The sequence below is a fragment of the Nyctibius grandis genome, chromosome 6 (genome assembly GCF_013368605.1).
Source record: "Nyctibius grandis isolate bNycGra1 chromosome 6, bNycGra1.pri, whole genome shotgun sequence".
NCBI classification, from domain to species: Eukaryota; Metazoa; Chordata; class Aves; order Nyctibiiformes; family Nyctibiidae; genus Nyctibius; species Nyctibius grandis.
This window is the reverse complement of record NC_090663.1, coordinates 30,329,639-30,357,433: the sequence shown is the minus strand read 5'-3', so window position 1 is coordinate 30,357,433 and position 27,795 is coordinate 30,329,639. Positions and strand designations below refer to the sequence as shown.

Below are 27,795 nucleotides of genomic sequence, written 5' to 3'. Positions count from 1 at the left end.
CAAAAAAACTTTCCCCTGGTCTGATACAGACATCATAATACCAGTGAAAAATCTCAAAACATGATCGAGAGGGGCTGGAGCTGCCTTCACTAGAGATCACATAACCTTACTGTGTCCCACTGCTCCAGTCATGTGCATTCTTCCATGCTGAGTAAAATGAAAGTTCATGAGGTCATCAATGTATTTCCAGTGTGATAACAAAATCCACTGATGTCCATTCACATGTGTGTGTCTACGTATATGTGTGTGTATACATATATGCATGTAAAATCACAAGCCTGCGCTGTACAAGCAGAAAGCAGTCTGTTCACTTAAAGCATTCTCAGTCTCAGAATGGAATTGCAGTCTAAAGTGTGAACGCTTACAAATCCTGGTACAAAGTGTGTATGCCTTCCATTTTCTGTCACAAAAATGCTAGTGTATGCATGTGGTGCTCTGAGAAGTTCAAGGGTGGTTTAAATACTCTCCATCCCATTCCAAGTACTGGTCTCAGTGTAATCTTTGCCAGTGTAACATTTAGACAAAAGCTTTTAGTTATGAGTTAGGGCTTTTTGTTAATTAAGCAAACTCTCCAAATATGTAGGAAAAAGAGCTTACCTGCACTCTTATCCTTTACACTTTCTCATCCTTTACTCAGTTCAGTGCACTGGGGCCATGTAGCCAAGGTTGGCCTCTGAAGAAGTGTTGCTTCCCTCTTCGTCATGAACCCTTGTTGTGCTTCTTTTCACTTAGGCTGGGTTATCTCAGGAGCTGGTGAGGTGACTGGTCAGAGTTTGTGGATTTTGTTGGTTTTTTTCCCTTCCTTATCTTCCATAGAAATGGATAGATAATGCCTGTGCACAACAATCCATAATGGAGTGGCTTATCTCCGCTGCTCTGTGGAGGACAATACTTTACTTTGTGGGACCTTAGAGACTGCTGCAAGCCTGAACTGAATTTGTGCACCCACTGTAATAAAGCATCTCCTACACATTGGGACAGGAGGCGAATGCAGGTAAGGACTTTTAGTGGGCTCATGAGTTCACTGAAACTGAAGACATGACAACGCTATTAATGATGCTTAGCTGTAGTGGTGTGGCTGCTGGGACACAAGACACACCACTCGAGAACTAATAAAGTATCACAGAGTTTCTGAAGTGCACTTACTGACATGTATGCAAAATTGCAACCATCCATCAAGCTAAAGTCTTACCTGTTAGAGTTTTATGTGTTGGTGTCATTCTTCAAGCTGAACAGGGGGCTCAAATATAGTTTTGTCCAAATGTTATCACCTCAGGCCACAACAGTACAGAAGTTTATAGGACAGCCTGGGTAAGATCTCATAAATACTTGGATGTAATATATTGAAAGAAAAGCAGAGAACAGAAGAAAATTTTTGGGCTCATTAGAATATGTATTTTCCTCTGAGTCAGATGGGCCAAATACATCTCAGGGAAGTGTTTATTTCTGAAAAACTGGGAAAAAACAGAAAAGGTTTACAGAAGTTTACGTACTGCTAAATTAAACTTTTCCCTGTAAAAAAAAAGTCGATAGTATTACTTCCTGGAGTCTGTTTGGCTTGTTTTTCAAGAGGGGGTAGCTGTGGTCTGCTTGAATTTAGCCTGCGAAAGCTTCAACATCTGTGAAAGCTGTTGTAACCTAGCAGCATCCTCCTTACATTCCTGGAAGCTCAGTGGTGTGGGCTTCATTCAAGACTCACTGAAGCAACAGTGTCTGTCTTTGCTTTCTATTTTTGGTGAAGTTTCTGTGTGTAAAGAGGAACTACATAATAAACATTTCATCTACATCACCTTCTATAGCAAAGAAATATTCAGTTGAAACGGTAAATATTTAACTTCCTTGTACCCCTTGTATTTCTTCTGAGCTGCAAAGAAATGTGTGTTCTGAATATTCATTTGCATTTTCTGTAGCTTCTTAGTCTGTTTTCAGCTGAAGACAGAACAAACCATATGTTGCTGTAATCTCCTTAAAATATGATTTTTCTCTAGACAGTCTTAAATGCTTTTGCATATGTGTTCAAACTGCATTTATCTCTATCATCATATGCATCAACATTGTCACAGCAGAAATAATGTTTGAAAAGTTAGCGTGAACATTTTACCTGGACTTTATTTGTTTCCAGTCTGCTCTTCTCGCCTGTAGCACGTCCTGCCCTTCCTGCTGCCTTTTTTTGACGTTGGGGTCCTTTCCCAAAGAATATGTAGTTTACAAAGGCATATTCCAGCAAGGCCAGGAACACAAACACAAAGCATCCCATCAGGTAAATATCTATTGCCTTGACATAGGGAATCTTTGGCAAAGTCTCCCTGAGGTGGGTGCTGATGGTGGTCATGGTCAGCACAGTTGTGATTCCTGTGAAAGGAAGAAAAGGACATTGACTAATGAGACAGGGGAGGAGATTTGAGTGTGAAAGGTGTAATGGCAGCATTGCCCAACTGCCACGCACTTCTCAGGCAGATGGCTTAATTATGTGATCAGACTCTTAACAGCCAAGGGAATGTGTTTTGCAGGACTGGAAAGGCAGATATCCTTGCAGGCCTGCTGACAGCACCTTCCTTGGCTTTTCATGCAATGGAGGGTGAACGAAATAGCCTTCAAAAGTCCAGGCTATCTTGATAGATCTTGCCTTAATATTTACAATAACTCTGCTAGGGAATGTGATGTTAGTTGACCTGGACAGCAAAGAGCTGATCACTGTTCTTTCCATGTGAGGAAATGCTGCTCACTTTGCTTACAGCAGTAGCCCTGCTTGACCCCATAGGGTGGCTTGCATTGCTCTGGGGAACTTGAATAAGTATCTAGCTTTTGACTGAAAACAGAGGTTTGAAAGGTGCAAGGGGAGCTTTATGATAAAGTGATGGCCTTTGATGAAGAGAAGGTGATATACTTGTGCCAAAACAGCTTTTCCTCTTAAAGGGGTGATCAGAAGTAAAGTATTTCCATCTCATCATGTTATCCATTACTGCAGGATTCTTTCTTTTTTTGTGTGTGTGTGTTTTAGCTCGATGAAATTATTTTTTAGTCTGATTAAAATCACAGGTCATTAATGTATCTAGATAATAGCTGTAGGCACAGGTATGATGAGTTGAATTTACAGAGAGGTTGGACAAATTAGAAGTGGAACAAAATGGCTTTTTGGCATTTGAAAAGCATATCTGCCCTAAAGCGTGGATAGTGGCAAAAGATCTTGGTTCTTATGGTAAAAGTTGTAGGAAAGAACATGGTATGGGAAATTAGCAGCTATGTAAGTAAAACAAGCTTATTTGGTGTAAGCTGGTATATCTCCACTGATTTCAGTAGCATCGTGTGTATTCATTCCAGCCACACATCTGGCGTGAGGGGATGCTTTTTAACATTGGTGAAATGTTGATGCAGCACAATGTAGATACCCTTAGATACCTGAATTAGACCTTTACGCTTCAGTTTGGAAGCCAGATACTTTTGGCCTGATCCAAAGACTGTTATGGCAACTGGAAGTAAGTCAGGATCCCAGCCTAAATGCAGAGCAAGAGCTTCAGATGTAGGCAAGGTGACATCTGCCTGCCTTCCTGACCACGAAGACCCTGCGCTGCATGTGTAAGATCACAATTAATGCTGCTGCAATCAGCTGTGTGGATTTGGTGCTACTGTATTCAAAAGCAACAAATATCTATGTAGTTCAGTGATTTTGAAAAGTTACCTAGAGCAACTCTGGCTGCAGAGGCATCATAACTGATCCAAAAAGATACCCACGACAGAATTGTGATCAGCGTGGAAGGCATATAGGTTTGCAAAATGAAGTATCCAATATTTCTTTTAAGCCGGAAGCTAAGTGATAATCGAGGATATGCACCTAGAAGAAAGAAGTCATATAATGACTAATGCCTAACAAAAGTTCGACAATGATATTTTTGGGTTAGGGAAGAGGGGGGAGTTTTTTAACTAGCCAGTGCTTACCTGTTGTAAATTCCACTCTCTTTGATACCATCTTGTAATCAACGATAGAAAACTGTGGGAGCTCAATGTTATTAACTCCCGTTACTGCAGACTCTCCTCCATTCCAGTAAAATTCAATATCATCAGTCGTGTATCCATCTGAAACAGAGGCATAATTTGATTCTTGATTTCTCATTTTGTTTTATTACTTGGCTTAAATAGTTGTGGTTAAAGTGGAAGGAGATGCCGTTAGTCAGGAATTCAGCCTTCTGTTGTGTGAACTTCCTGTTATACAGAAGCCATGTAGCCTCCTCTATACGCAGGGGAAGCTTCTAGGTATGGAAAGGGAGAAGACAGAAAACGAGGACAGAAATTAAGATTAAAGATCAATTTTTAGCTAGCTCTAATACTACTACTTTTTGGTCAGGCTTGAGTTGCTCAGTTTACCAAAAGACTGATATAACATCAGCAAAACTTTCAAACTGTTTAGGAGGAGCTCTGACAGTAAAACCAGGTTCAGTCCCCAGCTTTGCTTTTGATTTCCTATGTAGGCTGTGACAAAATACGGAGTTTGGAGCCAGTGGAGGCAAAGATGATTCTAGAAGAATTCAGGTGCCTGTACTATTACCTGACAATGTCTGTCGGAGCTGTAGGTAGCCCTTTGATATTCATGCAGAATTTTATATTTTAATTAGACCATTCCATCTTTGATCTTCTGTTATCACACTATTTCCTATCAACCTCAAAACTAGCACGTTTCTTTTCTCTTCTTTTAACAGCAATGTTGATTATTTATCATTTAATTAAAAATTAATTTGCCATTCTACAGCTGGAAATGTTAACATTATTGTTACCATTTTCAAAAACATTTTGATTAAACTCAAAAGTGACTGAGTTTCACAAAAATCTCACAATTGATGACATTTTTAAAGTAATATTTAAACTGTTTCCAATTTATTGCATTTTATTACTTTCTCCAGATATCCACCAGAAGAGAGAAGAACATCTCATCTATTTTTAGACTTGTCCTTCAGGTGTTAGATTTAATCAGGTTTAAATCATATAACACAGATCAAACAAAAACAGGTGTTTGAACTCAAAGCTTTAGAAAACTTGACAGCTGAACCAACCATAGCATCAGAAGCCCCTACAGAGTTAGGAACCTTTCACATGCACCAATAATGCAATTTCTAGCTAGGGAGATTAGTCCTGAGATGTCTTTTCCTGTGATAGTGCCTGGTAATAGCCTCGTCTCTGGAAGACTGACCACATGCCGAATGGATCCATAGTTTCCCTGGTGACAACCAGAGAAGCTCTCACAACTTGCTGCTGGGCTCAAGGGACTGCTTGGAAAGAGTGCAGTTATTGAACAGATATCTTTTGATGCAACCGTACGGTGATGGGCTGAACAAGGTTAAGTGTTCACGTATCTTATTTGGGAACTGCTCAGTGCCATGGTTTGCTAACTATATCTGAATTGCTCCCAAAACTGTACTAACCTGTGCAATACGGATCACTGCTGTTTGCTTAAAACTTCTGTGCTTCCCATTACTTATGCTAATTTTTTTGAAATGAACAATCCCAGTGCTGTCACACAGGGCTCTCTGCATGGCTGGTTTTCATTCCTTCCAGGCAGAAGCCAAAAGCTTTTCATTGCAAAAGGTCAAGGTAGTTGCTTTAAAGGCATTGCACACAAACCATGGGGCCAACATGAGCCACGTGTAGGGTGTAATACAGAATGACTGAAGGAGGGAATGAGGACTGCTAAATCTGTTTAGAAGGCCAAGACTAAGATTGTCAGGGAAGTGCTAACTTCATTTTCTTGCAAATTTGTATTATAAAAAACCTCTCTTGAATGTTTTACCTTTTTAAGAAAAGAGCAAAATAGAGGAGATGGTAAACTGTCATCTCATACTGAAAGGGTATCGATTATGTGTAGACTAGACATCACACAGACATCCTCTGCATGAGGTAGCAGTCATAGCTATTTCTTTGTCTTCAGGGGCTAGAATTAGAAAGAAGAAAGGTGCAGCACCCTCCCAGAAGTTTCACCCCGTACTTGCTGCAAAGTCACAGGTGAAGGTTTAGATGTCAGTCCTGGAATGTGCTTCAGGGTTTGGAAGAAAATGGCGAACCTGATTCTTCTGTTCTGTGCCAGTTTTGCTCCAATTGTGCTGCTTCCTCGGCCAGTGCACGCTGGGACCCAGAGCAGAGAGAGGAGCTGCCTCCAGTCCTCAGCAAGTCCTGACTTCATTTGCTGTCCCCTTAGGCAGCCTCTGTCAGCCTCTCTGCAGTTCCTCTGCCTTCTTGACAAAAGAGGGAATAGTTTGGGCACCTTATTGCAGATAAAATTCTCTTCCCCAAAGATGAATTATTGTAGATTTAGTTAAACCCGTAACAGTACCAAATAAACACCTGGGATATCACAGGGCAGATTTCAAACAGAAAACAGGCACACCTTCCTACAGAAGGATTGCACCCTGCAGTTGGTACAGTGTGGGGCGATGCTGGACCTTTGCAAAAGCAGATTATAGGAGTTTTGTAATGTAGTCAAATATGCTTTTCACTAGTCTTGGAAAGGTTTCTATGACTTTGGCTACTAAATGAAAAGTAGAACTCCAAGGTTATAAAGTCAATTGACCAAAAGCAAGAACCTTGCATAGAAGATTTCAGCTGATGACAAGCCATCACTGCTGGCAGGCCATGTCTTTAACCTTTACAAATTTAAAAAGACTTTCAAATACTACAAAAAATGTATCTAGTGTGAGCTACTGCTGTTTCTAATATGCTGATTTGTTGCTTGAATTTACTCTGGTTAAAGCTGGGGGAAATTATGAGAAAGGGATAGTGATGTTTTTCAATCATGAGCATTCACATTTGTTAGCTCTCTTTTTAGAATAGTAATTGAGCAGGAACATCTTCCTGTGGTTTTGTATAGAGAGAACCTCAGTACAATCATGATTTCCTTGACAGTCATTGTAATAACTCTGCTAGACACTAACAAGGTGTAAACTCTCCCTAGGCAATCCATTCCCTGACATGATATGATTTTTGTTGTGTGATGCCCTTCATTACATGCTTCGTGCATTGCTCTAGGTGTGTGTTGCTTTCATGGCTGACGATGACTCGCAGATGCAGGCCCTCATATTCCACAGGCGTTGACATTGCTTTTTGCTTTCCAAACCAGCAAACTCGAGAGGAACTTGGTTGGCTGCAGTTTAAAGACTGAAACCGGTGTCAGCTCTGAACAGAGTTAGCAGAGGACAGATCACTCCTTCTGCTTTTTGAAGTGGATAGTGCCTTCAAGTGAGGAGCCGTAGTGATGTAAATTAAGAATTAATTCTTTTGATGAAACCAGTGCTCCCTTTATGCTACACTTGCAAATAAATGAGGTGGTGACCAGTTACCATTAATCTTCTGAAAATCACAAATGAAGGCCAACAGTTTTCTATCAATCAGCCTCTTCCATGGAAATACAGTTGAGGTAAGATCAAAGCTCTGGAATTACAGCAGGAATGCCTGGTTTTGACCAAATCTATCTGGAGCAGCAGGCGAATGAAGGATGAACACAGGACTGAGTGTTGATTGCAGAAGGAACTGAGTGGGAGGATTGCACAAAGGAACAAGAAAGACGAGCAGGCTCTCATATACAGAGCAGGAAATGGGGGGGTGCGCGGGGGGGGGGGAAGGAAGTGGGTTCATTTTCTCTTTTATATTTTTGAGGAAATTACTTAGAAATATTAATACATAAGAAAAACAGTAAAGGAAGCAGACAGATATCATCGCATAACTTAAATATAAGATATCAGCTGCATTTGCAGCTGGTGGAGGTTATGTGTAATATATAACCTGTTGCAAGGAATTGGCAACAGGTAAATTCAGGTAAATTAAGAAACATTCAGTGTGGAGCAGCACTAGCTTCTGGCTAGCAGGCAATGATAAATCCTCATTTCTGGCAGCGTATGCTTTTAACATTTACGATGGAAGAAAAGCTATTGCAATGATAGAAAATGTGGGTCTCGTCTGTGCAGTGGCCGGCTCTGACATGCTGATTTGATCACTGAACTTATCTGTACTGCCCAGGTATTCCCTCAGCAGTTTTTTTTCCATGTGATCCTTCTCCCTCTGTGTACGTATGCATGTCACTGCTTTAAAGGGATGCCTCTGCTTTTGTGACAGAGAGAGCAGTGCTTACAACTGGATTGTGATGTCTGCACGCAGATTTCATTGAAGTAAAGTATTGGGAACCTAAAATATTTCAATTATATTCATTATAGCTCTCAGGAGTGGTTGCAACTTTAACTGCAAAAGTCTAGAATTATTTCCCCAAATGTATAAGACCATGACATTAATAACATCCAACTGATTTGATAACACAAGTTAATCTAATTCACAGAATGGTTAGGGTTGGAAGGCACCTCTGGAGATCATCTAGTCCAACCCTCTGCTAAAGCAGGTTCCCCAGAGCACATGCACAGGATTATGTCCAGGTGGGTTTTGAATATCTCCAGAGAAGGAGACTCCACAACCTCCCTGGGCAGCCTGTTCCAGTGCTCTGTCACCCTCAAAGGAAAGAAGTTTTTCCTCATATTCAGATGGAACTTCCCATGTTTCAGTTTGTGCCCATTGCCCCTTGTCCTGTCGCTGGGCACCACTGAGAAGAGTCTGGTCACATCCTCTTGACATCCACCCCTAAGGTATTTGTAAGTGTTGACAAGATCCCCCCTCAGTCTTTTCTTCTCCAGGCTAAACAGACCCAGCTCTCAGCCTCTCATTGAAAGAGAGATGATCCAGTCCTCTGATTATCTCTGTAGCCCGCCACTGGACTCTCTCCAGTATTTACTTGTCTTTCTTGAACTGGGGGGCCCAGAACTGGACACAGTACTCCAGGTGTGGCCTCACTAGGGCAGTGTAGAGGGGGAGGAGAACCGCCCTCGACCTGCTGGCCACACTTTTCCTAATGCACCCCAGGATACCACTGGCCTTCTTGCCCACAAGGACACATTGTTGGCTCATGGGGAACTTGTTGTCCACCAGGACGCCCAGGTCCTTCTCCACAGAGCTGCTTTCCAGCAGGCCAGCCCCCAGCCTGTACTGGTGCGTGGGGTTATTCCTCCCCAGGTGCGGGTGCATTCAGTTATGCCCGTTCCCTAAAAATCAGAATCAGCTTCTCCGCCTGGAACTGGCCTGTGGCCGAGCTCCAGCGCCGCCCTCAAGGCCCGCACCGGCGGCTCCCGGGGGCGCGGGGTGGCGTTTGCCTCCCCCGGCCCCGCGTGTCCCCCCCATCCCCGCCCGGCGCGCGGCGCAGTGCGGGGCAGCGGCCACGAGGTGGCGCCCGCGCTCCGCGGAGGAGGCCGGCCCGGAGCTCCGCCCGCAGCCCCCTGCCGCCGCCGCCGGCCACCCTCTGCTAGATTCAAGCACAGCAAGAAATAGGTTATGCGTAAATCTTGCAGTTCACCAAAAAAAAAAAAATTAGAAATGTTGGTGACATTGTGATATAGCCGAGGTTAACAGTGCATTAGATGTTAATGTCACCGGGCTGGTTTGTTTTCCACAGCAGCCCTTGCCACCTCAAACACCTCTGTGATAAATAAAGATCCTGCATCACATTAACTGAACAAATAAAGTTCTACTATTACTACCAATTCCACAGAGGTGTCCAAATGGAGCCCCATTTTCCGTCTGCTTCTCCAGGGTAGGCAGCTCCGGACCACCCCGTAACAGGGTCCCTGCCTTAGGGATCAGAGTCTAAATAGGACATTTCAAAAGAATATTTCCACTCTGTGTGCCCCAAATCATCTGGTCTTGTGTAAGAACAAGAGGCTGGAACCCAGCCCTCTTCCATCACTACTGTATCATCCCTTTCCTAACAACTTAGTCTTTGTTGCTGAATGTATTCTTACAGTGTAATTGTCCTTGTTTCACACAGTTATTATTCCTATGACTATTCAAACAGGAAGATAAAGCATTTATTCCACACACCACTGAGGTGGTCCATATAGTGGTAAATTTATTGTACTACTTCAGCTTAAACCCAACATGTGAACAGGGCACTGCAGATCTGAAGATGTGTTTTGGAAAGCAATGTTACTAGTTAACATTAAGGTGATAGAATTGCTTGAAAAGGCTCCCTGCTACCTGCTAGAGTGGGTGTTTGTATCTATAAGTAACATTTTTTCACTGAGAAATACTTTCTATAGGCAGATGGCAGATTGTAACGGGGGGTATGAGTCAGAACTAGCCTAAGCAATACTAACCCAAATGAAAACTTGGTTAGACTGCTGGAGTACTGCATATTGTCAGTTATTTAGGAAGGTTTCTCAAATAAAAATAAATTTAACATATGGGGCAATCTGTTCCATCCCAGTTGGAAACATCAATTCCTATCCATTAGAAGCAGAAAATAAATGTTATTACAGCATAAAGTCACTCTTGCAACATCCTAATCTAGTTCAGTGACTGAATTATAACCTTGCCTTACTGTGCAAACACCCTTAATAGTGGTTCATTGTTATTTGTTATAATTTTTTGTCCTTCTAACTTTTTAAATCTCATTTGCCAGTGAGACTTGGTACAAGGTTGAAAGTCCTTTGGGAGAGGAATTGTTTGGTTTTGCTTAATATTTCTTTAATGGCTAACACAGCAGGACTTCTCAGTATCACTGTAGTCTCAACAGATGGAAACATTGACAGTTTCTGGATAAGCAGTCAGACTTGTACTGAAAACGCCTTACTGGTTTATTTGTCTCCTTCTACTGGATTATGCCAGTGATGTCAAAGGACCTACTGAACCTAAAATAAAGATAACGCAGTGCACAATCAGCAATACACATTCATGTGGCAGGGGGGTTGGAACTAGATGATCTTTAAGGTCCCTTCCAACTGAAACCATACTATGATTCTATGATTCTACGATCTAGTATGGCTTTCATGTGCAAGAGTACCTCTTATAAGGCATAATGGTATTTTTGGTTTTTTCCCTGTTCATTACTAAGAGTTTCATTTTCATTAGCTATAAAAAAACAAACCAAGGAATTATTAGGAAAGGAAAGGAGAGTAAATGCAAAATTCTTTTTCTGCATTTTCATATGCTTTCCAATTCCAGTTGGGCTATTTCTTGACTATTACATGCAGTTTTCTTTCTTTCCCAAAAAACCAGCTGTACTGAGTTGGCTACAAAGAAGTGCCACTGAGATGATGAAGGGTAGACTTGCTTCCATTGAAGGATGGACTGACTGAGTCACAGTTCTTCAGCCTGGAGATAAGGTGGCTGTGGGACTGTTATGACAAAAGTCTGTAAGATCTTAAGTTAGCATCGTGAGCTTGAACAGGACATGATTATTCACAATCCCTCACACTTCCAGACCAAGAAAGCAACAAATTGTATGTCTAGTGGCTAGTTTGGAAGAAATAAAGGGAAATACAATGTACAGATAAACTGCAGAACTCATTGCACAGGGTGATGTGAGTGTCAGAAGTTTACGCTTGTTCAGAAGCTATCATCTATTCACAGAACAAAAATCTATCCAGGTTATTAAACACAATGATACTATTGCTGACTTGAGGCAGCAAAGTGCAGAAGACTTACTGGAGGAGCTTACTGGGGAAATATCAGCATGTATGCATGTCCTACGCTCTGTTCTAGCTTCGTAGACGTGCTGCTGGCCACTGTCACAGACAAGACGATGGGTGAGATAGATGTTTGGTCTGAGACACTACAGCAGTTAAGGGTCTGACATGTTCCACTGCAGCCTGATTTGCCCGTCTCATGTGTTTCACCTTTATAACTCATATTTTTACTTCATCACTGGAGTGATGATTTTTGGCCTGATATTGAGAGCCTCTGACTCTACACATCTTCATGTAATTAATGTAAATTAAATTGCGATTAGAAAACTTTTGTCCATGCCCATTTTGTGTAGTACTAAGTAACCTGCCCACAGTAGCTCAGTGGCCAAAATGTCACTGAAAATTCAGAGGTCACTTATATGCAAATGTTTAGTGAGCAGTGCCAGTGATTTAACTTTGGACTTGAGACATTTTGATGACCCGTTGTCTCAAAATTAGCAGCAATGATACTGCATTTTTAACTTTTTTAACAAAGCAAGTGTGCAGTATGTGCTCCTGATGAGTGTCTGCTTGTGCAGACTAGGTATTTGCATAATTGTACATTTAATGTACAGATGCACAACTGCTATTTACAGATCAGCCCTGAGAAATACAGCCATCATACTTCAGTTTCTATAGACCTTTAGCTAATTTCTCAGTTTATAATCTAGTTGGAGTGGCAAGCATGGAGTTTTAAAATGGTACTTCAGTCACTTTGGTAGTTACAACTGATGAGGATCTGTTTGTTCAACTGTTTCCATGTTTCTCACTTCTTTGCCTGAATCTTCTTCTCCTGTGGGGTTGAAACCAGCAAAGTTCTGAAGTCACACTGTCGTGTTCTTGTCTAAAGGCCAGTCAACAGCGATCAGGGCAGAAGCTACGCATGAGGAGATTAATCCCCATAGTTTCCTTGCCTTGCATCCCTGTTCACTTGCTGCTGGTACCAGACTGCCCTTGAGAGTTTGGAGCTGGGAAGAGAGGGATTGTTTTCCTCTCCAGCATCAAGTGTCAGAAATCCCAGTCATCTTCTCTTGCGGTACCAGACTGCCCTTGAGAGTTTGGAGCTGGGAAGAGAGGGATTGTTTTCCTCTCCAGCATCAAGTGTCAGAAATCCCAGTCATCTTCTCTTGCTTTCGTTTTGAGACACCTTTTTCCTGAATCTGCTTTGGGCTTTCTCCTTCTCCCTTTCTTCTTCTCCTTTTGAACGGACAGTCATATTGGATACCAGCTGTATCTCAATCTGCAGAAACTTGAACTAAAGCTCCTGACCGCTTCTGGTGAGGTTTGCTTGGGTTTTCTTTCCTCTTTCTTTTATCTTCTACTCTTCATTCCCCCCCCGGGTTTGACGAGGGGGGAAGAATTCCATCTTCGTGAGCACCACAATGCAGACCACAAATTGTTTTTACTCCGATCCCGGCAGCACAGTCTGGGAGTGCCTGACTCAGGACGAGAGACCTCAGCGTGTCGAGAAAGACCTAACCTCTCCTGGAAGCCCAGTGTTGCAGTCCCTCACCTCTTTTGCTAACTCAAAGGACTTCCACACCTTCACATGAACCAGACTAAGGTAACCTGCTTGCACTGCTGTCAGGAACACATTTTATGTACAGTTTGTAAGTCCAATGCAAATCACTCTTTCCACCCTTCAGTTTCCTCCTCTTTCTTTCCCATCTAGAAGTACATGGAGCTGTTAGAGTGAGTCCATAGGAGGGCCACAAAGGTGATCAGAGGGCTGGAGCACATCTCTTATGAAGACAGGCTGAGAGAGTTGGGGCTGTTCAGCCTGCAGAAGGCTCTGGGGAGACCTTATAGCAGCCTTCCAGGACCTGAAAGGGGCTACAGAAAAGTGGGAGAGGGGCTTTTTACAAGGGCAAGTAGTGACAGGACGAGGGGGAATGGTTTTAAACTGAAAGAGGGTGGATTTAGATTAGATATTAGGAAGAAATTCTTTCCTGTGAGGGTGGTGAGACACTGAAACAGGTTGCCCAGAGAAGTTGTGGATACCCCCTCCCTGGCAGTGTTCAAGGCCAGGTTGGATTTGGCTACTTCTACTAAGAAGGTGTCCCTGCTCATGGCAGGGGGGTTGGAACTAGATGATCTTTAAGGTCCCTTCCAACCCAAACCATTCTATGATTCTATGATTCTATAAGTGCTGTAAAATACATGGCTATCCCAGTCTGAGCCATAATCCTGGAAGTTTTTTCTGACTTGAGTTGCTTTACAAAGTTAAAAAGAGAACAACACTATTTATAAGCACATTATGTAAACATTAGCAACAGAAGTCCAGCTTCTCAGCATTCAATTAATTTAGTTCAGTCAATATTGCATGGTACACAGTTTTGTTTGCTCGTATTGTAAACACATCTTGCCCTTGAGCACTTATTTCATTTGACTAATTAAGATCTACTTCTAAGTGCTCCCATTTTGTTGCCAGACGGACTCCCCCAATTTTAGATACAGCTGTCGTACTCAGTGAAAAAGACATTTGAAATCCAGGTCCATCTGGTTTGTGTTCCATCGTGTCAGGCCAAAATCTGCTCTTGTTTAAGGCAGTAGGGCCTCTGTTTTCAACAGGACTCAGACTGCAGATGCATGAGGACATGTGTTTCTTACTTATGCCAGCATGGCTTATGCAATTACACCTTATATTTCTATGCAATATTGTGTTCCCCTGTCCGAGATAGTGAAAACTTAAAATTTTAATGACTTAATTCAGGTGCTTAAATTTTTCAGAGAGGTAAATACTGAGGTAAGTACAAGGCCAATGTACTTGGACTTTTTGGATAAATGATGAGAATGAAGTTTTCATGGTGATCTCACTCTCTGTTCTGACTATGTAATTAGCTGAATTTTCTATTAATGAAAAATTGTAGAAAGATTAAAAGTTATACTGAGCTATGTGAAAATTTTTGTTCAGACCAAGTTAAGAACAATTGAGTGAAAAAAGTACTTTTCTAAACAAAATTAATTTCAGTTAAAAATACCAACTATTTTGACTTTTGAAAATGAAATGTTGTCTCTTTTTAGAAAATATATTTTACAATGCACGTGTATTGTGCATGTATTGTGCTTCTCCTGCATGCATATTTTGCCAAAATATTTACACATTACTGAATTGATATACTTCATTGGGAAAAAAGCCTTGCCTGAAAAATACCGTGTTGTTTTTTATGACATTGTCACAAGACCATGAAAGAAAATGTAGATTTGACTGTTGTTTTAAAACTTTGGCACCGATCCGCTTTACTTCTGTAACCACAGCTAAATGCTAATTCTGTACTGCCAAGAAATAGGAGCAAGAGAGTCCTACAAAGAACAAAATCTTAGGGAAACGTACATCCAGATCTGTACTTGGTAATAGTACAGATAGCTGTAACGGGGCTTCAGACTGAATTCTGTTCGTGGTTCTACAGAAATGAGTGCCATTGCTTATGAAGCTGGGATGGCATTGTCTTCTCTGAGGAAATTTACCACCACTAAGGCACTGAGATAAGCCACCATCATTCTGAACACCTTGACTTATCACATACTGCAGTTCACAGCTGGGCTAAGTAGTGTATGCTACCAACGTTTTTTGGGCTGCCTGCATTGCTGAAACTGAATTTTTGCTAGCAATGATTGCGAACAACATAGCAAAACTATGGTAGAAAATAGCAAAATTCTGTTACTTCTGGGAATATACACTGCTTTTCATCCACAGACTTTAATATACACAAAATCAATAAATCTCCATTTTGTAGGGAGACCTGAAGTACATAAAGGGGAAGTATAGAAGGAATATATTGCACTTTTTACCAACATGTTGCATTATTAATTTCACCCTGTGAAATCAAGGGTAAGCCAAAGACAGCGGTATGTAGAGAAATGTTAGGCCTTACTAGTCTGGTATGACTGTACAGCCCCAGCCGATAACGAGAATTAAAAAGTTGCATGTTCCCTTGGGCAATGGACAGGCTGGGTTCAGCAGTGGAGTACAGTCCTGCGCCGAGGAGATGAATGGCTTCTTGGACACCAAGGTGTCCGTGATACTGCTATGGCTGCTGTTTTTCTTTAAGCACTGAAGAATGAGTAGGGGATTTCTGTGGCTAAAAGCATAGGTTAAAGTCAAGGAACAGGCTTTTTAGGTGGTTGATGTCCAAAGTTTGCTTAGTATCAGCAGTTTTGTGTGGAAGTCCTCGTTAGCGGACTAGTACGAGGTGTTAATGGAGGGATAGGCGCTCCATAGAGAGAGATGGTCCAAGGTCTTACAATCAAAGGATGATGAATAATTTTCTGTGTGCCTAATCTTGTTGATACAATTCCTGCCCACAGTAAGTGTGTGAAATATTTGAATTATGGGTTCTGTTGCTTTGACCCTTAACGTGAGTTCAAATAAGGCAGTCATGCTCTGTGTGGTTTAGATTAGAAATGGTTAAATAACCGTGTGTTTTCTCAGTAAGAGCTCTCCGTAGGTAATTTAGTGTTCATAGGCACTTATAGAATATAAATGCATGAGAATGGAGATAGATTGATAAGGAGATTAGCCATGTATTTGGAGTTAAAAGTAAGTCATTGAAAGTATTAGCCAAAATTGCACCTCACCAGCACAAACAGACATTCTGGATAGTAATCTAACAAGCTTTAGGTGCTGCTTCATTAGCTCAGATCTGTACTTAGAGTTACTGTGCAGCCTTTCTATTTTCCCTGGCCATCAGCACTATGGCTATATAGCCCTGATCCTGGCATCTAGTGTCTCCTGTGAAATGAATCATTGTCTAATTCAGTTTCCATTTACATGCTGAGGGACAACTGCCCCTTGTACAAACCAGGCTTGCACTCCAATGGTAACAGGTATTTGAAAGACTGAGGAAGACAAACGTGCACCTCTCTGCATAGATGGTTCCTGCATGGCCAGGGAGATCTGGGCTGGCAGTCTGGGAAACTTGATGCTGCTATTTCTGTGGAAGCCTGATGAATTGAGGGCTGCCAATCACCGGAAAAGATAAATTCAGTGAAAAATCATATCAGTGTGAATGAACTCTTCAAACACGACTGAACCGCTCAGTGTTTTCTTCTTGAAGTTTCCCACACACTATGATTTCCTCATAATGACTGATGTTTCTTTGTACAGTCTACTCTTGCACTTAATGTTTATTGCTTTAAGTTTATGAGGAAGATTAACAATTAAATAAATAAAGCTGTTAGAAGTGGTAGCAGAAAGCTAATGGAGGAAGCATTAAGAATTTTATCTGAAGGACTCAATTCTGTCCTCAGTTCTGCAGAGTAGATTCCTGAGAGCCGGAGGACTCATATGTGAGTATACTGCCCATTTAATAAACCTACTTCATGTTAATGTTGTCCCACATCAGGTAAGAAGTCTTTCCACATTGAGACTTGAGGCATTGCATTTTGTTTATTTGTTATTGCAGTGTCAAGGAGCCATAGGTATAGATCAAGACACAGAGTGGATAGACACCAACCAGAGAATTTCTCGAGATTTATAATATCTGTAAACTTGGATGCATTTGGGGCAAGGCTTCGTTCTCACAAATTGAAGTGAATCCATGAGTACATGAATCTTCCCATTTGCTCTGGGTTTTGTTTGTTTTATACGGAAATTCACACCTTGGCGCAAGACAAGTAAATACATAAACTGTACTTATGGCTGTAACATCCTAGGACAACTGCATTATCTCAAAGCACAATATGCCATCTCCTCCAAAAATGTGATATGACCAGGTGCAAAGATTATTTTTCCTGCTGCTCTGACTGCAGAAATACAGACTCAGAAATACAGAAATACATTTAAGAGCACAGCTGTTTCCAGAGAAATCAGCCCCTCCTCTAAATGAACCCTTATTTTTGAAAAGCAATCCCAGCTTTTCCTTTTGCTCTTCCCCTGGCCTTGGGGCTGTCAGAGGCTGAAGACTGAGACCTGGTGAGGCTGTCCTGGGAAGCAACTTGGCCCCAGATTTCCTGTCCTCTGTGGTCACCAGGGGACAGCCTGGGCCCTGTATCAGTATCTCTGAGGCTACTGAGATGGCACTAAAATGAGAAGAGCAGTCAGTGAGAATAGCTCTGCATTCCTCTGTGTGCAACAGAGAAGTGCTTAAGGTATACCAGATAGATGACTTGGCTAATTTCATGTGCTCATGCACTGAAATCGTTGAGTGTCAAGTATTTGCTATTAAAATCTATGCACCCATGTAGAGACAAACTATCCATCTTTTTGAAAATAAAAAGTCATATAGACTATACTATCAGCATCTGAGTAACTTCTAATTTTGTGTGCAATGTAAAAATACATTGTAAAAGTAGAATAACTGGTTTGTAGTCCTCTGGGGAAAGAAATCTTTCCCAAGTGTGGAAACAGAGTGGCTTTTCCCAAGTGTGGAAATGCTGTGGCTTAACACTAGTGTACTGTGAAGAATGAATTATTTTGGCTTAGTGACTGACTTAAAAGATGAGTGGTAAGGAATGACTTAAACTGAGCCAAAAATACGTTTTAAATTTTGGTGTGAAAAAAATGAAACATACAGTCCTATTTGGCTAATTTCTCAGTTTCAGCATCAACAAGCTATTTGTGAATCTGCCTCTCAGGGTATCTGAAAAACAGCTCTCTGTGCTCCACGGCTCTGTGCTAGTCTTTCTGTCCCTGTGGTTTTTAAATCTGCTGCTGTTGATGCTGATGCTGTAACTTTAAAACCAGTCCTGTTTTTGCTGCCAGCATCTTCTCTGCAGCTCTGATGGATGGCATTTCAGCTATGTCAGAAGTTAATGTAGATCTACAGATTGCTGTGTGTGTGCGGAGTCTCCATGGGTCTCCATCCTTCTGAGAGTGAATTTGCAGTGATACAAGCTCAGTGTCTGTATTCTGCATAGGGTATGTGGACTGACCTAAGGTGTATTATCTGAATGTCTTCAGAAATTATTAAAGTGTGTTTCAAATTGCAAAATGTGTTGCCCAGAGAGTAAGCACTTTGCTGTCCCAATGGGCAGTATATGGGGTCACACCAGCAGCCTGTGTGTGCTGACCTCCCTTCCCGCTCTTGCTGGGATGTTTCCTATGCTACTGTCTTGCGTGTTTTACAAGTGTGCTGTAATAAAATGTCCTTTGCTGTTTTTCTGGTGTTAACTATTCTTTTGCTGGGGTTTGTGGGAGCTAGCTGCTTGCATATGGCATTTGATCCATGGCAGAGCCCTTGTGAAACGAGGCATTTTGTGCATGTCATAGAGCAGGAAGCAATGGGAGTACAGAAGAAGGCATGGATGGAGACCCACCTGCACACTGGTGAATTGTGAGTGTTGTGAACGGAATGAAATGCTAAGAACTTTGTATCACTTAGGTCTGGCAGATTAAGTCAGGCTGGGCAGGCAGGAACTCTTTGGGCTTTTGCATTCAGATAGTTAAAAGAAAGATCCCACTGTTTGAGTGATCCGAGTTTTGGAACAGGTATCTTGCTCTCTTTCTTTATAGTCCACCAAGTTTGAAAGAAATTTAAGGCTGAGTACGTATTTTAGAGCAGTTAAAGGAATTGGCCAGGACCAGAAGAGAGCTCTTATTCTCAGCACTACACTGAGAGACAAATCAAAGTGGAGAAAACTAGTTTTTTCTCCCCAGGGTTTGCAGGGCCTATGGGAAACGACACATGCCAGGACACGGGTTTATGGCTGACATGTCCCATGGGGAAGCTGACCTCATTAGAAACAGGAGAAAAACTGAATCTCTTAAAAAAGGCATAAAGCTGAACTTCCAGCCTTTTTTTTATCAGGGAAGGGGCCTTGCAACTGTTTTTTAGAATACTCTGAGGAATGAGCTCCTTTGGGAGGGGAAAAATGATGCCTTTTATGGAAGCAATTTGATATACTTGGTGAGAAGAAGCAGGATGAGACCAGATGCCCTTTTAGTAGCTTTGGATACTTTAGGGAAAAGACATCAGTGGATCCAGCTCAAAGCTCCTGCTGCCTCAGGTACCACAACACTCATATTCATTAGTGAATTTTCATTGCCAGGCATGAATAAATTACTAGGTATCTGATGCCTGCAGACAGGCAAAAGAAAAGCTGTCTGAGAAAGCCTGGATTTAAGACAGGTTTTTCATCTCTAATAAAAATAGCCCTTTTTGTTTGAGGTGTAGGCTCTTACATCCTTGGTAGTTCAAATGCAGTCATACCCTGGATCAATGCAATCTTGTCTCAAGCAGGGACCTGTGATAAATCTGTTCAAATCTCTTTCTGTCTGACTGCTCTGTGCCAACAGAGATGATAATGAATATTTTCATATGAACACAGTTGTTTTTTCTGGCAACAAACCATGTAGAGCTTCAAGTGGAGTATTTTATTGATTCATTGCAATATCACTTTAAGTTGGTTGCACTTTCATCAAAGCATTACATATATTTAATGTTAGGTCTATTTCTATATGAAGGAGGGACAGCCATAAAAACAATGGAGTCAAGACAGAATTGCCATTTTCTATACTGTAGCCGACTAAATAAATTCTTCTCTTTTCCTCAACTCGCTCTGTTCAGGTTTCCTTGGGCTTGTTCAGTTCTCCCACACACGTGAAGTGGTTTCTAAGAGTGCTGCTGACAAGGCTAACACATGGTTCAGCGTTGCAGTGTCGATCCCTGAATCATGCTGCAGCATCACAGTTGTCATAGAGACACAGATTTTTGATACCAAAGGGACAGTTCTGATAATCTGCTCAGACCTGTTGTAAAACACACAGTAGCTTGCCAATAAGTAAATAACTTTGCCAAATTGGAGCACAGCATGTCCCACCCTCTCCTGTGACAGTGAAACATGTTTCACTTAAGTTTGGGGGATGCTGGAACAGAAACCCCAAATGGGGATTTAATTTACTGTCACAGTGGTGCTGTCAGCACATCGTTTTTTCTGCTGAGTGAAAGCCAGGTACAAGCTTAGTCCACAAGGATACACCGTGATTGTGATACTGGCAACTTCAAAGGGACAAAGAGTATTAACGTAATAACAGTATCCCATCTTATCTTCTAGGTGGTGTGGTGAGGTCAGCACCTGTATTTGTAATGAAGGATGCTGGATTGGGGCAGCTGTGTGCAGTCAGAAGACTCTGACAGACAAGCACTGTGTGATTTAGCTGCAGCAGTTTGATGCTGCTGTCCCTGGTTGTTTGCCTTCTCCTTCTGTCTGCTCCTTTATCAGCTGAGATGTATGTCTGCATCTCACCCGTGCTGGTCCAGAGCCTACTGCAGCTGCTGCCAGGAACAGTGGGCTTGTGCCAAGGCACTGGGTTGTGAACTGCCATAGCAGTTGTAGCTCTTGCCAGAGGCTACCTGGTACAGCAGAACTAACAGCTGGGGGATTTAACATCTTAAATTGCCAAGCTGACATCCATCAGAGCTCATGTCAGAGTGCCAAGCAGTCTGGGTAACCTCCAGCCAACTATTAAGTCTCCTCTGTCCCAGAATATGCTAATCTGTGAGAAATGGATTGTTACAGATCCCAGCTCCGCTGATGAAGCAGTTCCAGTTATAAAATCCTCTGATTTTATACACAGAAGTTTCCAGTGGCCATCACAGTATTAAACACTGAAACAGGTGTAAAGCCTCTGATATGGTCTCCCCATCTGCCGCTGCAGAATTTGGAATAAGGTGAACTGCTTGAGCAAAGCCATGAAAATGTGTGTGAAGGAACATGGGTAGCCAAAATGTTCTCCTTCTCCTAAATGTCTACATGTCTCTGGTTGTCAGCTGTGCATACATAGCTTCTGCAGTCCTGTAAGATAGCTTTGGGAAGGCTGCAAATGTAATTTTAAAATGAAAATGATGTGCTGGCTCAATATAAGCATGTATTATCCCTGCGTTGGCTGCTCTGCTGGAGAGGTTTGATAATAGGGCAGTGTTTGAGTCTTTGTGCTCTTTTCCCATTCCTGTGTAGCACAGTTGTTTTGCTGCTATTTGCAGTGCCTTAAATTACTCACTGGTAAGTATTATTAAGGAACAATTCTTAGCACTTTAGATTTTCAGGGATTGTCTTTGGCTAATTTCCACAGCATCCCTGTGGGATGTAATGACTCACTGCCTTTCTGTTCACAAATAGTGCTATGTTCATCTATTCTTTGAATAGCTTAAGAGCAATTCATCTGTGGGACTGCCTGGTTCCTCTGGAGCATGCTCCTTCTGCAGGAGGAGTAAGTTTCCCTTAAAAAAACATAGGAATTCAAGAGAGGGCCAGGTTGTGTGTGCTACAGTATTGGTGTGCTCTGGCACAGAGCTGCACAGCTGTTGTGGATGCACTGGGGAGCACTGAGCTTTTGGAGCGGAAAATGTGTCTCCAGCTTGCTTGGTTTAGAGGTGGGGAAGCACCCTGGGACAGGGAGAGGACTTGCTCAGATGCCACCTTCCTGCCACCCTTTAGGGATGAAGGAGATGGATCCTGCAGCTCTCATGTTGACAGGGAGCTGGGGAGGGAGAGGGCGCAGTGTCTGCAGCAGCTTTCTGACCTCACATCCATGCACGGTCCAGCTACAGGCTGACCCTGGGTAAATGACCCTGGAAGGGACCTCAAGAGGACTAGATGATCTTTCGAGGTCCCTTCCAATCCTTAACATTCTGTGATTCTGTGATTCTGTGAAATAAGTGAGACCGAATTGAGGGCTTCAAACATGAGGAGACAAGATGGTGCAGCACGTAACACTTGTGACTCTGCGTGTAAAATCTGTTAAGCGACATGCTTTCCAAAGGATGCTGTTCAGGGAACCACTAGGCAGCCCTAATGTCCTTGTACATGAGATTAGAAGAACATAAAGCTCATAAAGTTCAGGTTTTTTAGGGGACTATAACAATGGTGCGAGGAACACATGATCCATCTTGGCCATGGTCTAGTGTCTCAGCATTGGTTTAACTGTTAGGCTTCTGCTTGCTATTTCTATTGCACAGTCATACTGCTTGTGATTGCACCTGCAGGTATGCATCTCCATGCGAGCCATGCATTTACACCTGCAGGAGAGTGGAGATCAGTTTAATAACTACTCCCATTTTAATGCAGGATAGATATTTCACATGCCCATGCAGACCTTTGACTTGGTTTATTATTCACCCTTTGTCTTTTTGCTTAAATTCCAAATTGTCGTGTGTGCATTTTCCGAAAGCATTAAACACTCCTCATGAACATGTATCTTCATTTCTGAGTTAATTTATGGTGTTTCTGCTGATCACATCTAATTTAAAGGGTGGGGCTGGGGAAAGGGCCATCCACTTGGAAGAAACATTTGAAACAACTAATAAAAAAGCAGATAGAGAAGATTCTCAGTGTGAGTTGCAGTGACAAAAATGGAGCCATGCCAGTTTTCACGAGCATGAAGATCAGACATGTCAGATTATGTGCTGCTGAGAGCTACTAGATTTAGGGCTATTAGTATTGCATAGATTTACGCATCCACACAGGTCTTTTTGCTGTCTATGTGTCCAGTTCTGTTTATTGTTTTCTTTCTGCATGCATCAAGCTTTCATGATTACTGGCAGCACCAAGGATAAAAATGCTGTTAAGAAACAAAGTTAGGATTGAAAGAAGGTCAGTGTTACTGTTACTACATTCCTGCTGAAGCCAAGACGACTGTAGGTAGCAGAAGAAAGTCAGTTGCAATGGCAACTTAGAGCACATCTCAAAGTAGCAATTATCGTTCAGTGATGGTTTCCATGAACAGTATTGCTCTGGAAGCTGGTGCCACGTGGGTTAAATCATATAACTGTATACAGTATAAAAATGAACAAAACCACTTTCCAGTGCTTTGAAAATGGTCTGGCAGTGCACACAGTGCACGATATCTGTCTAGTGGTGAGAGATGCTGCTTGCCGTTACACAGGCTGTTCCTGGATTCCTTAGTGATTTCAGCACCACCTTCCCTTGCCCTTTTATTTAAGGAACCGTTCTGCCCTGGGTTTTATTTAATTCCTGTCTCTCCCAAAATTGAGGTGGATAAGGCTTTGTTACAAAGGGATTTTTTTTTTAACCAAGAAAATGTTAACAATTTGATTTTCATCCTATCTCTGTGAAGATTTGTATACTGGCACAACAGAAAGCTGAATAGCTGTAAGTGTGATGCAGGAGCTGGAAGGAGGGGTTGAGGGTGGGAATCTCAAAAGCTGGTTCTGTCATGGAAGAAAACATCTCATGCCTAATGCATGTGGCATGAACAGAGAGACTGTGGTCACGGTTATCACCTCTTTATTCACCCTCTCCACTCTGCACCCTGGTAGCTTTCAAGGGGGTTAATGGGTGCTACTAAGTGCAGAGTACTCAAGACAACTGGCTTACTTCTACTCAAATGCCTAAGAAAGAAGTAGGCAGCCTGCTCTTCAGAACTCTGTAGTACTTCCAGGTATGATGAATAATTTTCAAGAGGTTTAGAGACGCAGAGGAGAAAAACTGTGGGGCATTAGGAGGTATGTTTTAGGTGGAGAATTGTCAAAGATGCCGGTCGTCCTGACGCATCTACTACCTGTGGGCTTTCGGTAGCAGGAAAACATGTTTGTGCTTTTGGAAAATCGTTCAGTTATTAGTAGAACTGATCTAAATACTCATGGGAAGTAATGCACTCTGCCAATTTTGACCTATTGGCAAATTGTGAATAAAGATTTTCTTGACTTCTTTGGAACGGCTCAACAAGTATTAACATATCAATGTATATGTCTTTGGAGACATGAATTATTTACAGCAAGTGTTCAAAAGGTCTGAAAAGCAATTTTCTTTTGGGGATGTGTGACTGGCCACATGGGTGACATGGTATTCTCTCATCCCTGATTGTGTTAGCATTTTAATTGCTTATTCCATCTAATGCTAATTTTGATTCTTGATGAGGTCTCAGTGGTAGTACTAAGTCCATTCTCACTGAGCATTCACCCCTACAAAGGTTTGTTTATGTGAAGGCTTATGAATAAAGAGGTATGAGCCAGCCAAGTGTCAGTCTGGTTTTGTTATTTGGGCTGCTAGCTGATAAATGCTCATATACTTTGATCGGATTTAGTCATCATTGGGCTCGAGACTTCAAATCAACTATCTCCCAGCAAATAAATTCATGTATGATTTCAGTATGAAGGCAACTTCAGTATGAAGTTGCCCATTTTGACTGCTGTGGTACTGTATATATATCCATTTTCTCTGCTGATCGGGTAGAAGAGTTACTGAATAGATGTGTTACGCACTTTATTTTGAAAATTAAGATATGACGTGTTCTCCAAATGCATCCACTGAATGCGTTAATAAGTTTAAACGAGAAGATGAGCCAAGCAGCAGCAAGCAACATGAAGAAAACCATTTTGTGCCAAAGAAGGCAGGGAACTGCAAAGCCCAAGGATGGGTGTGACAACCATGCAATGAGTGGCTCTGTAGGTCCCGTAAAGTGGTGGATTACAAGACTCAGACAGAGCTTTGCACTAGCAGAAGGTAACTAGGGAGATCAGTAGGGTGACGGGCAGCACTGGAAAGGGAAGTTACAATTGCCTACTGCCTTTGCTTCTCGGGAATGAGAAGAAAATGGCTGTATATGTGTTCATACACAGGGGTGGGGGTTTGTGGTGCTTCAGTCAACTCATAGCAATGCAGATACAGACAGGATAACTGAAAGCAGATGCACAGGGAAAGTTAATGCATGTTGGTCTAACACAAGTATTCATTACACGCACATTGACTTGTCCCAGCTTGCCATGCTACTGTGTCTGTTGAGGGGGTTTAATACGGTGCATAATCAGTGTGTCCTTCCAGATACTTCCTTGTACGTGTTGAACGGTAAACAGAGAATAAGCTATTGTGGTGACTTGGGACTGCAGTGACTGAGGTGCTTCACAGGGAACCTTGACAACACTGTCTCCCTGCTTCTCTTTCTGGTATGTCTGCCTGCAATGCCAAAACACTAGGACCTTAAATATAAAAAACACCATTTTTGAATCTCTGAAGAAATAAATGAGCAGGTTCTGTTCAGACAATGCTCTCTAGTAAAAATAACTTTGATTAAGCCTACTGTGAATGTTTACTTGATTGAAATTTTTTGCTGGTGGAATAAAAGGTTTGTTGTTCTCAACCTGGTAAAGAATTTCTAAAAATCACTATAAAATGACATTCCAGGAAAAGGAGCAAAAGCAAATAATTCTTGGGGAAAGATTTCAAGCCTCTTACCAAACAATTTAAAATCTAAATGAAAAGCTGCACCTCCACTGACTTAATAATAAGGCTGATATTGATTATGCACTTACAAAGAAACAAAATACTTCATTATGAAGACTAATTTTGAAGGTATGTGACCATTTCAATGCTTTAAATAAGGCATCCTTATGGTGCCATCAAGTAGAAATTATAAACAAATATAAACATTGTGCTGAGAGTTCATCTCGTCTCTCATCAGTGTTCTAGACTGACTGGATGCTTTTTTCAGTGCCTGACAATTGCAACTCACAGATATGTTGATATATATTACATTTATATGTTAATATATATGAAAACCTCTGCAGTTCAGAATAAACTGAAATAAACAGCAACATTTTCTAATGATCAAAGTGATTTTGCCTTCATTGGTTTAGACTTATTTATTTTATATTTGTGTTATAATACTGTTAAACATTTTTTACATGAATATTCCATTGTTTTGACACTGTGAAAATGTTTTTATTTGTCAAATCTAAGCAACTGAAGACTAACAGAACCCTTTTGAAAATTGATGCTGTGAGGTTTTGGGGAATTTAACCTCTTTTCAGTCCACAGCAAAATCTTATATCATGAGTTTCTGCAGAATGAAAACTGTACTTACTGGATTTCTGAGAACTTTTAGTTCCTTGAATGGGATATGCTACAAACAACAAAAACATCGCTTTTGTTGATGACATAGGTATAGGGAAATTATTTTGATTAATCCTGGATCAGCTTGTTTCTCTGTTTAACACTTCAAACTATCCATCAAAGCAGAGGTTCAAATGCTAAAATTGTTCTTTCTCTTCAGTAAAGTAAAACAAAATACTGTATTTGGGGAAATCTGTTAATCCTTTCTAGAACCTCATACTTTAGCGAGAAGTATTATTACAAAAAAAAATTGCTTAACTGTAACAGTGCAACATTTGTAATGTGAAAAATTGAAATTCTCAGAAAACTGCTGCATTATTTTGCCTTGGACTCTCTGTAGTCTTAACCAGTTTGTTTAGACAAACTGTACTGTGGTCAGTGGCAGCAGCGGTTTTGACCAAAGACAGAAAAAAATTCTTTTCCAAAACCTTGATAGGCATTTCTCTAAAGGCTAGCATCATAAAAGATATAAAGACTATGTTAATGACAAAAATTTTCAAGAGCACAGCTTGATCCTGTGCTCATGGAAGACAATGGCAAAGCTCTCATTAACCTTGGGGCTGAAGGATCAAGTTGTTTCCTTTGATAACCTCCAAGTGTTTTGATAAGAGCAATTGATCAATCCTGCCACCACCACGTGGGGCAGATGTTAATCTTGATGTTAGAGATGAATGCACTGAGGTGGAGTATTAATTCCAGTTCTACGGTGATTGGGCACTGAAGATGGACTGTGCTTGGTTGCTGTCCTCTGATCTACCAATCAAGAAACACTCTTCTCCCTTCCTCGACAAGACATTTTGAAAGACATCTTACAATCTTGGATCAACCAATATTGTGAATTAAACATATTTTGGCTTATGTATGATACAAATATCTTGAGTATGTTCAGTGTGCAAGCTCACTGGACACACAGTATTTGAACAACTTGCTCCTGTTTTACCTAACCTGTGAATGTCTTTCAATCCACAGCTGTCATTTGGCCAACCCTCTCCCTCCAGTAACTTACAACTTTCAATCTCTAGTGTGCAGTTTTGTTCATCCAGAGGATATCTGCGTAGATCCATCATGCAAGCAGCTGTTGTTGTGATCCTGTAAAAGGAGGGTGAAAAAAAGAAGAGATTTGCAACCACGTTTTACTTGTTTGAAAAGGCAAGATTTTCTATAGTGGTTTTTCTGTTTGTTTAAATACAGAATGGTTATGCACATGGATTCCTGGCATACAGGCTTTAACATAGCTTGTAAAACAGGATTAAATAATTCATACACCACAATATACTGTTTACAGTATAAAGCATCAGAGCGTTGCTGAATATTGTAGAGCAGGATTTGACTGAAAGCTTTAGGTGCAAAAAGTGTACAGCGTTTTGAAGGATATTTAGTGAGATTTCTACTTGGACATCTTTTAGTGTTCTTAATTCAGACATCTTCAAATTGTTTTGCAAATTGTTTTATTTATAACTCATACCGCTGATAGCTTTCTTTT

General features: G+C 41.4%; 1 protein-coding gene across 1 annotated transcript in view; it reads right to left on the bottom strand.

The window, feature by feature from the left end:
- The window catches only part of GABRB1 (gamma-aminobutyric acid type A receptor subunit beta1), a 141,886-nt gene that overhangs the window by 5,485 nt on the left and 108,606 nt on the right, over nucleotides 1-27,795 (bottom strand). The window contains exons 5-8 of the mRNA XM_068403349.1: nucleotides 27,319-27,401; nucleotides 3,937-4,074; nucleotides 3,680-3,832; nucleotides 2,108-2,352 (exon numbers count right to left, since the gene is read on the bottom strand). Of these exons, the coding sequence (XP_068259450.1) occupies nucleotides 2,108-2,352; nucleotides 3,680-3,832; nucleotides 3,937-4,074; nucleotides 27,319-27,401 (619 nt within the window). The remainder of the gene's footprint in view (nucleotides 1-2,107; nucleotides 2,353-3,679; nucleotides 3,833-3,936; nucleotides 4,075-27,318; nucleotides 27,402-27,795) is intronic.